We start from the raw sequence: 14908 nt of genomic DNA on the forward strand, positions 1-14908 counted from the left end.
CCAAATGAAACAAAATCTCTATCTCAAAGAGATATTCTGCACCCCCATGTTCACTGCAGCATTACTTACAAAGCCAAGCCGTGGAAACAACTGAAGTGTCCACTGGCAGATAAAAAGATAACGAAAATGTATTATACATTCACACACACACACACAATGGATTACTACTTAGCCACAGCAAAGAATGAAATTTTGCTATTTGTGACAACATGGACAGACCTTTAGGGCATTATGCTATGTGAAAGAAGTCAGACAGAGAAAGATAAATACTGTACGATATCACTCACATGTGGAATCTATAAAAACAACTCATAGAAACAGAGAACAGGCTGGTGATTGCCAGAGGTGGGAGTGGAAGGAACTGGAAATGGGTGAAAGTGGTCAAAATGTACAAATTTCCACTTATAAGATAAATAAGGTCTCGGGATATAATGTGGTGACCATAGTTAATACTGTATTATATATTTGAAAGTTGCTAAAAGAGTAAATCTTAAAAGATTTCATTACAAAATTTAAAAAATGGGTAACTATGAAGTGATGAATGTTAACTAAACTTATTGTGGTAATCATTTCACAATATATACATATACCAAAATCATTATGTTATACACCTTAAACTAATACAATATTACATGTCAATTATATCTCAATAAAACTTTAGGGGTGGGGAGGAACCCACTACAATGAGATAACTACTTCACATCCAACTAGAATGGCTACAATTGAATTTTTAATTTTTTAACAGAAAATAACAGGTGTTGGTGAGGATGTGAAGAAACTGGAACCCTCATACAATGTAGGTGGGAATGTAAAACAGTGAAGCCACTGTGGAAAACATCTGGCAGTTCCTCAAAAAGGTAAACACAGAATTAACATATGACCCAGCAATTCCACTCCAAGAGAAAGGAAAACATACATTCAAACAAAAACTTGTCCACAAATGTTCATAGCAGCATTATTCACAGTAGCTAAAAAGTGGAAACAACCCAAATTTCCATCAATGAATGGATAAACAAAATGTGGTATGACCACACAGTGGTATACTATTCAGTCATAAAAAGTGGTAAAGTACTGACACAAAACTACCATATGGATGAACCCTGAAAACATTATGCAATGTGAAAGAAGCCAGCCACAAAAGACCACATAAAATATGATTCCATTTATATGAAATATCCACAATAGGCAAATCCATAGCAGAAAGTAGATAGTGGTTGCCAGAATCCAGAGCAAGGGGAAACTGGGGAGTAACTGCTTAACGGATATGTAGTTTCCTTTTAGGGTAGTGAAAATATTCTGGAACTAAGTAGTGGTGGCAGTTTCACAACACCAAGAGTGTACTAAAACTAACTACACTTCAAAATGGTGAACTTTATGTTATGTCAGTTTTACCTCTAATAAAAAATATATTATTATACATAAATAATCCATAGAAAACACCAGGAGAGGGGAAGGGGGAACTGGAGGAAGGTGGTCAAAAGGTACAAACTTCCAGTAGTAAGATAAATATCTAGTTATTAGGGATGTAATATACAATATGATGACTACAGTTAGCACTGCTGTATGATATACAGAAAAGTTGTCAAGAGAGTAGATCCTAAGAGTTCTCATCACAAGGAGAAATTTTTTTTCTTTTCTTTTTATTGTATCTATATGAGGTGCTGGGTATTAACTAAACCTACAGTGTAATTATTTTACAATGTATGTAAAATCTAACCATCTTGCTGTACACCCTAAACTTATATAGTGATGTATATGAATTATTTCTCAATAAAATTGGGGGGGAAAAGTAAAGAAAACACCAGGAGAAAATATGCCAAAATATTATCAGTACTTATCTCTGAGTGGTCTTATTACAAGTGATTTATGTTTTCTTTTTTATGTTTCTATAATTCCTAACTTTTTTTTTTATTAAAGTATAGTTAATTTACAATGTTTCAGGTGTACAGCAAAGTGACTTATATTTTTTCTTTTTCAGATTCTTTTCCATTATAGGTTATTATAAGATATTGAATATAGTTCCCTGTGCTATATTGTAGGTCCTAGTTGTGTATCTATTTTATATATATTAGTGTGTATATATTAATCCCAAACTCCTAATTTATCCCTCCCCCCTCAACTTTTCTTTAATGAACATATATTGGTTTTTTTGGTTAACACTGATTTTTATAAGAAAATAAAACCTGTTTTTTTAAGACACTTGTTTTTTTCCAATAATAAAAGTTATATATACTCTACTTTTTAAATGTTTTATCAGTTTTTAAAATAGGTAATATACACATAGTAAAAAAAAAAATAGATATTTTTTAAATAATGTAAGAGTATATAGTTCTTTTTAAATGTCTTCCTCTCAACCCAAATTTCCTTCCCATAATCACTATTAGCAATTTATTGTAAATACATCCAGTTTCAGTTTTTGTAGTCAGAGATTACATCTCATTTATCCTTGTATCCTCATCACCTATGGCACAACACTTGGCTAATGGAAAGGAATCAAACAATAAATAGTAAAGGATGGATAAATGAATGGATAGCCAGAAAAATGGAAAATGGAGGAAAAGAGATAATGGACAGATGGACAAAAGACAGGCAGATGAAGGTTGGATGGATGGAAATTTGGATAGAGAATAGACTGATGGATGAATACATGAACAGATGGATGTTATGGAGAAATTACTACTACATGACTTAAAAGTGTTAGTCTTGGGAATTCCCTGGGGTCCAGTGGTTAGGACTCCGCACTTTCACTGCTGAGGGCCCAGGTTCAATCCCTGGTCAGGGAACTAAGATCCCACAAGCCACAAGGCATGGCCAAGAAAAAAAAAAGTGTTAGTCTTTGCTAACTGACCTTTCTAATGGTCCCCTTCCCCTTTCAGCAATCCCTTATTCTAGTGCATTTGCCTATCCTGACTGACCTCTGTTGTACCCTTTTTGATAGCTATTTGGGTAAAAAAATTTTTAAAGAATTATAATTGGACATAGATGAACCAGCTTCCACAAATTTAGGAAAACGTGAACCCGAGATTTTGTTTCAATCCTTTCAACTATATTATAAACACAGGGACCTCAAATTTGAAGCTAGCACAGTGTCAAACACAAAGTAGAATTCAATAAGTTATTTTATTGATAATTCCCTACACATTGATAAATAAAATATAATTTCTCTATGAGCGAAAACAGAAAATGTTCCCATTGTTGTGGTCTAGCACTCACATTATAAGAAAAATATTAAGAAGGAAAAGCTAAAAATAGAACACAGTATACACACAAAAAAATTACTAAAAAACTGTTTATAATGGCAAAATATTAGAAACAACCTAAATATAAATACAGAATTTATTTTATTAAAACAATGCCCTGTTGAACTCAGGCAGTCAGACTCCTGAGTTCAGTTCATGCTGAATAAACGAATAGCAACCCCAACTGAAAACCAAACTGGTAATCTAGAAGATTAAATAAAAGAAATCATCCAAAATGTAGATGGGAAGGAGTTGAAAATTTTAAGAATGAATTTAAGGGACAGGGAAGACAGAGCATAAAAGGTCAACATTTCTTAATAAGCACACCTGAAGAAGAGAACAAAAGAGGCAATAGAAGAAAAAATAAATAACAGGAGATAAAAACTGCCCTAAACCAAAGACAAAAGAAAGGGCCCACTTAAAAGATTCATAAGAAACTGGCAGGACTGGAAAAGGGCAGTGAAGGAGTGAAGGTAGGAAGAATGCAACTAAAGCTACTAAATACCACTTTTTAACTTTTGAAGTTCAAGTTATATTCATAGATCATCTACTCAAAAAATAAATAATCTGTAAAAGACACAAGAAACAAAGCTAGATAAGTGAAGGGAAAAAAAAACTTACACTTTCTAGACAGACTTTGGTGAAACTTTAGAATGCATGGATAAAGTGAAAACGTCTAAGAGTTCCATAGAGGGAAAAAAACAAGTTTCCAGTAAAGAAACTTCCCATGAGCAACAAGAAATTCCAGAAGCCATGAAGCAATAGTCTTGGGTTCTGAGAAAAAAAATATTCTTAATATAGAATTCTATATTCAGCCCAACTATTAATCGAGTATGAGGACAAAAAACATTATCAGACATGCAAGAACTCAGAAAATCTACACATCCTATATGAAAAAGCTAACTTAAAAAGAGATCCTCAATTCACTACCACCAACAAAAAAAGAATCCAAGAAAAACCAATCATGAGATATAAAGAAAAATTGCTGAGTATGACCCAGAAGACTTGAAAAAAGGGGAAAACAAAGAAGATCCACTGGGCATTAATACCTGGAAGATTGTTTCAAGCAGCATGTATTTGGTACACAAGCCTACTTTTCCTTCTCTATGGATCGCAATATACTAATTCATTCAGCAATAAATAAATTTCATAATCATAATATTTTAAAGTTGAATGGTTTCCAGTGTTCACTTTTTTAAATCAACCCATAGACAAAAAGCAATGGATAAACTAGGAAGCTATAAAAACTATACTTTAAAAATCAGGAGACAGAAAAAAAGAGCAGGAAAAAATTTATTACTTTCCTTAACATTCACCTCAGGAAGACCACAGATAATATCTAAGTTGACAAACCAAGAAAAAGAAATTTAAGTTTATAGTTTAAAGTCATAAAAGTATTCACCACAAAAAATTTTAAATAACAAAGGTAATAAATTTGAAGGTTGAGATGGGAAAAAGGAAAACAGGGGGTAGTGAAATCTTACAAAAATTGCTCAGCTTTTCTAATGTAAAGTCAACAGAAACTGCCTAAAGTTGATAAATCAAGACACAGAATTATATGTATGTTACTTAAAGTTATAATGGTTAGCACCCACAAAACTTAAAACAGCAACAGTTAACACTAGTTATCTCTGAGAAGTGAAGGGGCCTTGGGAGTGGTCAGTGAGAAGGAAGGCTTCTCATTTTCATTTATGTACCACTGTATTGTTGGAATTTTTTAATCATGTGCAACTATTATCTGATAAATTTTAATAGCATAAAAATATTTCCACTTTGATACAAACAGGCTATAAAGATGAAAAGACTGATGAGAAATTAGTTAACAGAACTCTGCTTTTCTAAGTTATACAAGCTCAAATTACATATAAATTTTCAGAAAAAAAGGAAGGTCAAAACAGTTTTTTAATTTGCACCAAAATCCAAAACAGGATTCACTCGGTGTTTAAGTCACTCTTTAACATGCAAATATAATTGTAAAAGGGAAAGGGGAAAAAGAAACTAACTTTTATAAAAAGCAACATAAAACTAAGCAGTTTGTGCTTCAAACTGCTTAGTCTCTCACCAGTGAGCTTATTTAACAATCATAACTAAAACAACTTTTCTACAGAAAGATGCAACTAACCCACCTATGAGGCAAAAGTTTTACCTTATTTTTCCAGCAGCCACAGACTTACCTTTCTGTCCAAATGTAAATATCTATAAATATCTGCAAAACAGTTTGCATGACAGGGCTTTGGTCTGTGGTCACAGAACAAAACAAAGTTAGCTGGCCTACTTGGTAATTAAATCCATATCCTGATCACATTCAACTTAGTAACTAAGATCAACCACAAAGTCTCATTGAAATAATATTTTTAAATAGAAAATATACAACAAGTTTAAAGCCTCTATAAGGAGAGTATGTTTTTTCTTTAGAAAGACTGATTTTATTCAAAATTAAAGATACCTTATAAGGACATAAATTATTTGAGGACTTTACAGGTTTTTATTTCTCTTTGATCCATCACCCACTTCTATATAAGAACTCAAACCCTCAATAAAAAACTACTGCTGCACACTTGTATCTTGAATTACATCCTGTCCTCTCTCTCGAGATTCTCTTTTATCCTGTACAATGCATGCTCAAAATGGTTATTACAGGAAGTGTTGGACTATCAGCTATTTATAAATGGACAAAAATCTTGAAATAGCTCTGTCAGCTACCTCTTTATGGTTCTAGACCTTAAAAGCTACCTGTTTTTAAAGAAATAGTCATGTTAGTAATTCAAAATGTTAAAATGCTCTCTGAAAAAAAAAAGTGTCCTTTTATTTTGGAATCCAAAGCTGCACTAAATTATATAGTCGCAATATCACAAGGAACAAGATGATCTTTAAAAACACATTAGTCAAAAACTCTTACTCTAATCATTTACCACCAAGAAAATTCCAAACTATATTGCCTTCAAGCCTGCTATATTGATGTCTAACCCTCACTACACTACTTCAGAATTTTGCACGACAAATACACAATTTAACATCACATGTTAATTTTTTATCCAGTATATCCAATTCAAAAATATAGAACAAAAGTAAAAATTCTTAATTTACTAATATTGACATTCATTGTACCAAAAAAAAAAAAAAAAGCTTTCCATTGATCCACTTTTTTCCTATTTAAAACAGCACCCTTTCCCATGCTGCTAAAACAGTAACTTGCATTCCCTATGCAAACTAGTAATTTAGAACTCATTTTGTATGTATTAATAATTATTATTTTTAAAGCCTTAACATTTCTCTTCCTTATTCTCAGCCCTCCTGCCTCTAGTCTTTAGAGATTTATATCTGGTACATCACCATATTTTCAAATCATTTCAAGGCATTACTTCCAAGTAAGCAGCTTTTAGAAACTTAACTTACGTCGACACTAATATGCACAAAATACTGTACATACTAGGATATTCACGACAATGTACCACCAAAAGACAGGAGACAGCCTAAATGTCCATCAAGAGGGATAGTTAAATAAATTATGTAAGTCAATACAATGGAATATAATGAAACTATTATAAGGAACTAGGCATCGCTGTACATAAGATATGTAATGATCTTCAAGGTTATATACAAGGTTAAAAAATATAAAGCAGAAACAGATACAGCACACTATCATTTATCATTAAACACCACCACCCCTCAATCTACCAGGAAACTCTCTCCAAAAAGGAACACCAAGAATGGTTAACTCTAGAGAGGGAAAAGGGTGACTGGGAAAGGGAAAAAAGGGAAGGCTTACAATACACTGTATAATTTTTTTTTTTTGCTATTGAAGAATTTATTGACACATCAGAATACCTGGAACAAGCTCACTGAATGTATCAAAAATTACAGCAGTTTGGCAAAATATGGAGGGTGGCAACCAGATTATATAACCTTTTTTTATGCACATGCATTTATTACTTACTAAACACATATACTCTTTTTTTAAAATGAAATACTTTTTTTGAAAGTAATCAAATATCCTTGATTGATTCCATTCACAAATTGACAGCTTTTCAGTTTCAGTATTGGTTTGCTTTATCAAACTATTTCAGCCTCAAATTTTCTCCTATTACTTAAAAGAAAAGATACAAACGTTCCTATTTCATTTGTCCACACCATCATTTATATTTTTATTAAAAGGTCACTTCATGGATTTATGAATGGTGTTGCTCAGCCACTTGTTCCAAAAAACTCTAAACCTGTGAAGTCCAATATCACAGCTACTAGCCAGTTTTTTGATCACACTAACTACATTTCTTAAGCCACATATGACTAGTGGCTGCCATACTGGACAGCACAGATGCATTTTCATCACTGCAGAAAGTCCTATTGGACATCACTGCTCTAGATGAAGGGTTGGCAAACTAAAGCCTGTAGGCCAAATACAGCCCACCACCTTTTTTTTTTCCTACTGGAACACAGACATTCTAATTTGTGTTCATTTATACACTGTCTGTAGATACTTTGGCACTACTATGGCAGATTCAAGTAATTGTGACAGACAGTATGGCCCACAAAACCTAAATATTTAGTTTCTGCCTCTTTACAGAGAAAGTTTGTCAACCAGTCCTCTAGACAATCAGATTTCACTGAAAAGAACATTCCTCCTGGGCCCCAAAACCAAAGTTTTGAAGGTTTGCAGTGCATAATCAATTCAACAAGCTGATGTCCACTTAATTTACTAAGTGCTAAAGGTATTTAATTTTTTTACATGAATGCATATCAAAAAATTTCCTAAAATATGTTTGAATGCTGACGTTTTCTAAGCATCTCTATAAAATCTAGTAAAAGCACAGAAAACAGTCTAGCAATTTTAGAAGACGTGGCTTAAGAGAAAAAAATGCTTTATAATTCTAAAAATTACCCACGTTACTTATCAATCTATTAAAAGAAATGTATCAACTGTCTTGAAAAGCAGCATATTATTTCTTAGGGAAAAAACTGCACTAGACCTGGTTAGTGCCACATAAATATTTACATTGAACCACTTATCTCATGTAACATCCCTATATTTCAGGCTTTCAAAACAATTGCTGAAAACATCAGTTAAGTAAATTTACCAGAAAAGAAAAAAGTATATTTTCCAATTCAGGGCATTTTTTTACATTTAATACAATTTTGGAGTGTGCTTACATGCCCAACCCTGTACAAGCTGCTGGAAACAGGAGGATGATGATGACCCATTTGTAGCTAATAGTTTATGGAGCAGATTAATATCACAGTGATATTATACACATAAGAACAAGAGGGGCAGAAGCACAGATAATGAGTACACTGGGTGACTAAGGGAAGATGTCTAGAAGAAAAGTTATTTGAATTCAGTATTGAAGTGGGAGCAGGAGTTTCCCACGTTTGTGGGAGGGGGAAAATAGGAGAGAGGAATGGCAGAGTAACACCATTCTGGTTTGTGTGCAGAAAAAGAAAATGAGACATGAAAAGGACTTAGCAAATCCTAGAAAAATTGAGCAGCTGAATGCTACAAAAGCATATGGCTTTAACACACTTGGGAAAAAAAGGAGGGAGGTGGTGGCAGGCGTAAAGGCTGTAAAGACTAAAGACTTTAGGATCCAAATGCAAATGGCTTTACATGCCAAACTAGGCAATTAAGATCTGATGTAACCGTATGAGCACAGAGAATGTACAGTTTTCCAAGAAGAGATATGACATGATTGATTTTATTTTGTAGGAAAATGACACTGGCAGCAACTTGAATCTCCAATTACAGCAAGGAAAGACTAATGGCAGAGACCAATTTGGCTATTATGGCCAAAAGTAATGATAGTGAAGATGAAGAGAAACCAGATGAAGAGAAGCAACTACATGTGGTAGAATCAACAGGCCTGAACTCCTACTTTTTTAAAACGCCCCTTTTCCACGTTTTTCAGTATAGATGTAGTATCCTTCACGTGCAAAAAGTTTACACAATAAGATTGCCAACACTGGAAGCAATATGGTCTTTTTTGTTTTTTCTCCCAAGATATGAGGAGGGAGAACATATTAGAAAATATAAGAATTTGGGACTTCCTAGGTGGCCTGCCAATGCAGGGGACACGGGTTCGATCCCTGGGCCAGGAAGATCCCACATGCCTTGCGCGGAGCAACTAAGCCCATGCGCCACAATTACTAAGCCTGCACTCTAGAGCCCGAGAGCCACAGCTATTGAGCCCACGTGCCACAACTACTGAAGCCCGCAGGCCTAGAGCCAGTGCTCCACATCAAGAGAAGCCACTGCAATGAGGAGCCCACGCACCACAATGAAGAGTAGCCCTGGCTCCCCGCAACTAGAGAAAGCCCATATACAGCAGCAATGAAGACCCAACGGAGCCAATAAATAAACAAATAAGTAAGAAAATACAAGAATTCAAGAGTCAAGAGATCTGGATTACAGGCTTGTCTTTGCTGAGACTATGGGCATGACAACCTCTAAAAGCTCTGGTTTTCTAATTTGTAAAAAGAAATTAGACAAGATGATCTGAAACTTGAAAGTTCTAAAATATTATGATCATAGTGACAGATCTTTAATCTTTGGGAGGTCTCAAAAAATGCAAATACAATCATCTATTTTAACTACGAACCAAATGTGAAAAACCCATCAAAAACAGGTAGACACTATTGTACCTATTATTTACCTATACATATCTACATGTTCCTACTACACTTATTGTGAAGGATTCATGACAGACATTAAGACATGTAGTTACCAACTACTTCTCATCTGAAACCCTAAGGCAAAACTGAAACTCTGTAAGATGACTCTGTCAGCCATTTTACTTTCAATTACTCTATTTCAAAATATCTCCAAAAAGCAGCATTCTTTTATTGGAGTGGTTCAAAAGACTAACTGAATGTCTGCAAAGTTAAATGGTAGTATTGTTTGGTACAGCAGTTTTCAGACATAAGACTAGTCTATGGAATTACATTTGCCTGAACTTTTTGTTCACAAAAGAACTTTTTAACAATATTCTTTTATCAATCAAAACAAGAAGTGTTTCAAACTTGATAAATATGGCCTTGAGATTTGTAACCATACTGTTATGTGACTTTTTCCTAATGTTGAAAGAAAAGCTGTATTATAAATTCTTGCTCATAAAAAGTCTAGAAATATTCTAAACTGGTTTCTCTTCAAGAATAACTTTTAAGCCTGATTTTTTTTTTAAGATAGTTGGGTCAAAAGACCCTCTTCCTTCAAAACAAAAAGATGGAACAAATAACATTTTTATTAAAGGTGAAAAACCCAGATGTAAATCTTGCATTTCCAGCCCATTATAAATTTACGTAGCATAATTAATATAGCCTAAGTTAAAGTCAAGGGAAATAACATTCTAAGGTTTTATAAACTCTAATATTAAACAATAAGCAGAGACTTTTCTAATGATGTTTTATGTTACATTACTTCTTCTAGTGTTTCTTCTAGAGACCTGAACAATTTTTTGGTTATATGCTACATTACATACACCAGAATAGTTCCTCTTTAAGGTACTCATGTGATTTCTCTCTTGCTCCCTAAAATAGCATTACACATCTTTCTGAGTTAACCAAAATAAACTCTGTAAAGAGCCAAACTGCAATTTACCATGATCAGAGTGTAAAATCCTTTACTATGCAAATCTGTTATCAGTTTAGAACCATCACTAAAAACTTTGTTCTTCCAAATCGATGGTATCAATGAACATAAAACTAATCCGGCTACCAACCCACAAGAGATGTGGGTGTTTACTACAAAGCCTCAAAACTCAACTAGACTCTTGGTCCAAGAAAAAAACCTATATATATTTTTTCTACATGTAATTTAGTGATTTAAAGTAATGCTTTCAGATCCTAAAAGGTTTTTTTAAAGCATATATTTCGAAGATATACAAACTGATCTTACTCTACTAAAGAAGCTTTATTAATTCTAATCAAAAAAATTTCACTCAAGAAGAAAGTGTATTCAAATTAAGATTTTATTACAGGGAAAAATACTCAAAAAGAACAAATATAAGCAGGAATTATCTGTTGTTGTAGCCCGCGCTATTCAAATACAATTCAGAAGCAGAATTTAACTTCTCTCAAAAGCTGCCTGCTTAAAATTTTAAAAAAAAGCTTTTTGAACAAAATTAAAATACATTTTTAAAAATTCCTATCCAAACATATTACAAAATCAGCATGAGGAATATGAAAAACACCACCTCTGATTTGTTTTGTAATGCCAACGTCCAAATAGGAAAGCTAGATGTGCTTTCACCAAAAATATCTGATAAGAGTCCCACAGGAACACCAGTATAACAAGTAGAGTGGATATTCCAAAAACAAAATACAAGTTAATTATAGTACTTCACATTCCAAGACACTCATTCAAGGACACCTGGCAATTAACTAAAGGAATTACCAGAAAAGTTACACACAACTGAATACTATGCGGCCTGCTCAGTTAAAAGAGAAAAAATTATTTGCAATAATAACAATCCTTTAACTTGTAAAGTACCTTGTAGTTTTCACCATACTTTATGATAAAAGTTTATAAAGTTGTGCTTGCTCCTTTCCTGTATAAAATTAGCAAGCGCGCGCACAAGCGCGCGCGTGCGTACACAGACATACACCCCCCCCCCCCCACCTATTTTGGCCCTAGAGTTCATCAATCAACCGTATCAATTACAACAGTGCGCAGAACCATAAGCAGCATTTCAGATCTTACTAATTTCACTGCGGCTGATATTCAGTTCATTCACAAATGTTTCGCTACGGATCCTAAAACTCTCTTCCACATAGTCTGATCGTCTTTAAACTTTAAGCGGGATAGGCAGATGTTCCTGGGCCCCCTAACTCTTGGGAAGGGGAATTCCTGCCAGCATGGGCCCTGAGGTGGAGACTGGTTTAAAGCCACCCTTCGCAGGCAGGGAACTGGTTCCACCTGTCCTGGAGTACGAGCCGTGTGCCCTCCAGGACGAAGGATAGGTGTTCTCAATACAACGCCCAGCCCTCCTTCTCCTAATTGAACAATCAGTAAGGGCTTCCTAAGGGGTTCCTACGATTCTCCCTCAACCGCCAGGAAAACAAAGGTTCAGGCCCAGCTCCGTGTCACTCCGTTCTGGACGGTCTAGGTGCCCGATAAACCTCAGCACGCAGTCATTCGGAAGAGGATGGAGTGGAGGACGCAAGAAAACCCAAGTTGCGGGGAAATGAGTTACCAGCGCGAACTCTTAAGTTCTGCGAGCGAAACGCGGTTGTCTCTCAGAAGGTCCTACATTCGAGGGAGGGCGCGGAATCAGGAATTGAGCATGTGAGAAAGCGAAATCCGAGGCAGGCGAAGCGGGGCGAAGAAGTGGCCCCAGGTACACGACTGAGACTGAGGGACTGTGCGCAGGGGCCATCGGGCTGGCCGGACCCGAGGGCGAAGGCCAACGGCTCAGACCCGTGAGGCTGGCGAGGACCCAGACGCTCGGCCGCCCGACAGACTCCTCGGCGAGGTTTCAAACCGCCGCCCCCGGGAGGCGCTCAGCCGATTGGAAGTTCCACCGCGACCGTCACCAGCCCGGGCCCGGAGCGGCAACTCCTCGGCGGAGCTCCCCCAGCCCTCCGCGTCTCCCCTGGAGACCAGACCCTCACAAACTCCACCTCCACACGAGGTCCCAACTCGAGTCCCGCCGCCAGCTCCGCGCACGCGGACGGCGCCCCGCAGGACCGGACCTACGCCCCCCGACCCGGCTGCGCCGCGGGAGTTCGAGGGGCGCGACGGGGCCGCGCAGGGGGCGGGCAGAACCCGCGTCGCTCAGAGTCGGCCCCGGGACGCGGCCCCGCGACCACCTCCGCCTCGCCCCCCGGGCACGGCCGGATCGGGCTCCGACCCACCCCATCCCGCGCGGTCGCGGGCAGAGCCGGGACCCGAGCGAGCCTACTGCCCCCGCCTCTGCTCTTACCCATCTTTTCGCCTCGCCTTGTAGACGTGCCCGTAGGTGCCGCGTCCCACTTTGCACCCTTCGTACTCAAACAAATCCTCCACCCGCTCCCGCTCCGCCGCCAGCTTCGCCTTGAAATCATAATCCATTGTCTGCTTTCCCCATAGAGGCACCGGAACGCGGGGGCCGCCGCCGCTCAGTCCCTCCTCCTCCTCCCCCCGCGACCGCTGCTACACTTCTCCAACAGCCCCTCTCGGGCGCGCGCGCGCGCCGCCCGCCTCCCCGCGAGCCGCCTTCAGCAAGGGACTCCTCGGCGGCCGCGGCAGCCACCTCCTCCACCTCCTCCTCCGCGGCGGCGGCGGCGACTCCCGCAGGCACCCCCAGTCCCGCCTCCCCCCTTCATTTCCTTGTTTTGGAACCTGGTGGGCCGCGCCGCGGCTTCCTCGAGCTCATTAACGAACCAGCCCTCCCGCCCCGAGGTCGCAGAGATTCCTGGGAAGTGTAGTTCCTCAGGCCTGAAGAATGGTTGAGTTTGGCGGCCAAAAGAAATACAACTCCCAGCCTGCCGTGGGCAGCTACAGCCCCGCCTTCACAAGGTATGCACGCCTGCGCACTGAGGCCGCCCCCCCTCGCCCCGGTAGCGCTGGACTGCCAATTCTTGCGAAGATAAAAAGCGCAAAGTTGCAGTGTGCCTTCTGCGAGTCTCTGGGAGCTGGTGGAAAGAAGGCCCTTGCTCTGGTGTGAGGAAGGTACTCTATTATAACTGCCCGCGGGCGAGAAGGAGCGTGGAAAGTATTTAACATGCGCCTTGCCCAGGAGTTTGCTCCAGCAGCTTGCGAGGCAAGTACTGCGGTTAGGGCAGTTGTACGGAAGATTGTTGTTTGTTTTTTGTGGCAGTTGGCCCGCCTCTTGCCCCGCCCCCACCCAACCGCTCATTGGCGGAGAAGCGAGAATGACGTCCTCGTTAGTGCGTGGGTATCCCCCGGTTTTGGCTTCTTTACGCCTCTTGATTGGTAATTGGGTGTGCTCTGTTCTTCCTGATAGGTTCATTTTTTTTCTTTACGATGCAAAAACCGTATTTCAAAAGCTGAACATTCAGCGGTTTCCTCGTTCTAGCACCTGTCGGAGAACATGTAAGTTCTGTGCCCTAGCAGCCAATCAATCATCCTTTTCTTGGCGCTCTAGTCTTGGTCTCCTCCTAGTATATGTGGTTCCCATAGCCAAGCTTTTGGCCATCTGTCTAAGGACAATTAAAGTGCTTGTGCAATGCAGCGTTTTGAAAACAATCATTTGGGTTGGACTGTAAAAGATTTTTTCCAGTTTAAGCGTAACGGTGGTGTTGTCCTAGAATGTTTAAGAAAGTCTCCTTAAGGTGAACGTTGATTCATTATTGCGTATATAAAACGTATTAGGTGCTTGAGATACAATCTTAAATATGGTTGGTGCTAGGATGTGACTTATATACCACATTCAGTGGGAGCATAGAGCAGGAAATAGTCAATTCAAATTAAAAGTAGTGACCTGCCTGCTAGGTTTTGAAGAAACCTGGAAAACTTGGGGGGGGGGGGGGCGGGGGAGGAAATGTTTATTTACTACAACAGTGTTTCCTGGGAAGCTTCCTCAGATCTTGAAGTAAATTATGAAGTAAATGCGTTTCTGTTATTTCCAGGCAGTATGATAAGTGCTGGAGATACCACATGAAAATTGCTCTTTTCCATCGGGGACCAAAATGTATTGAAAAAATAAACATGCAAGCAAATTAAAAATTGTGTGGGTACA

At 38.3% G+C, this 14908-nt stretch overlaps 1 protein-coding gene across 6 annotated transcripts in view; it reads right to left on the reverse strand.

Annotated features, from left to right (window-relative positions):
• CDK19 (cyclin dependent kinase 19) overlaps positions 1–13530 on the reverse strand; it is a 166828-nt gene extending 153298 nt beyond the window's left edge. Inside the window, exon 1 of one of the 6 annotated variants that reach the window (XR_009054315.1) lies at positions 13151–13529. Coding sequence is in view for 3 of the 6 variants with exons in the window: in XM_057738931.1 (XP_057594914.1) it covers positions 13151–13278 (128 nt within the window). In the remaining 3 variants the exon portion in view is untranslated. Of the gene's footprint in view, positions 1–13150 lie in introns of all 6 variants that reach the window. The other 5 variants (XM_057738932.1, XM_057738930.1, XM_057738931.1 and 2 more) reach the window with 5 other exon arrangements.
• Positions 13531–14908: the final 1378 nt, after the last annotated feature.

Source organism: Hippopotamus amphibius, chromosome 6, assembly GCF_030028045.1.
Source record: "Hippopotamus amphibius kiboko isolate mHipAmp2 chromosome 6, mHipAmp2.hap2, whole genome shotgun sequence".
Lineage (NCBI taxonomy): Eukaryota > Metazoa > Chordata > Mammalia > Artiodactyla > Hippopotamidae > Hippopotamus > Hippopotamus amphibius.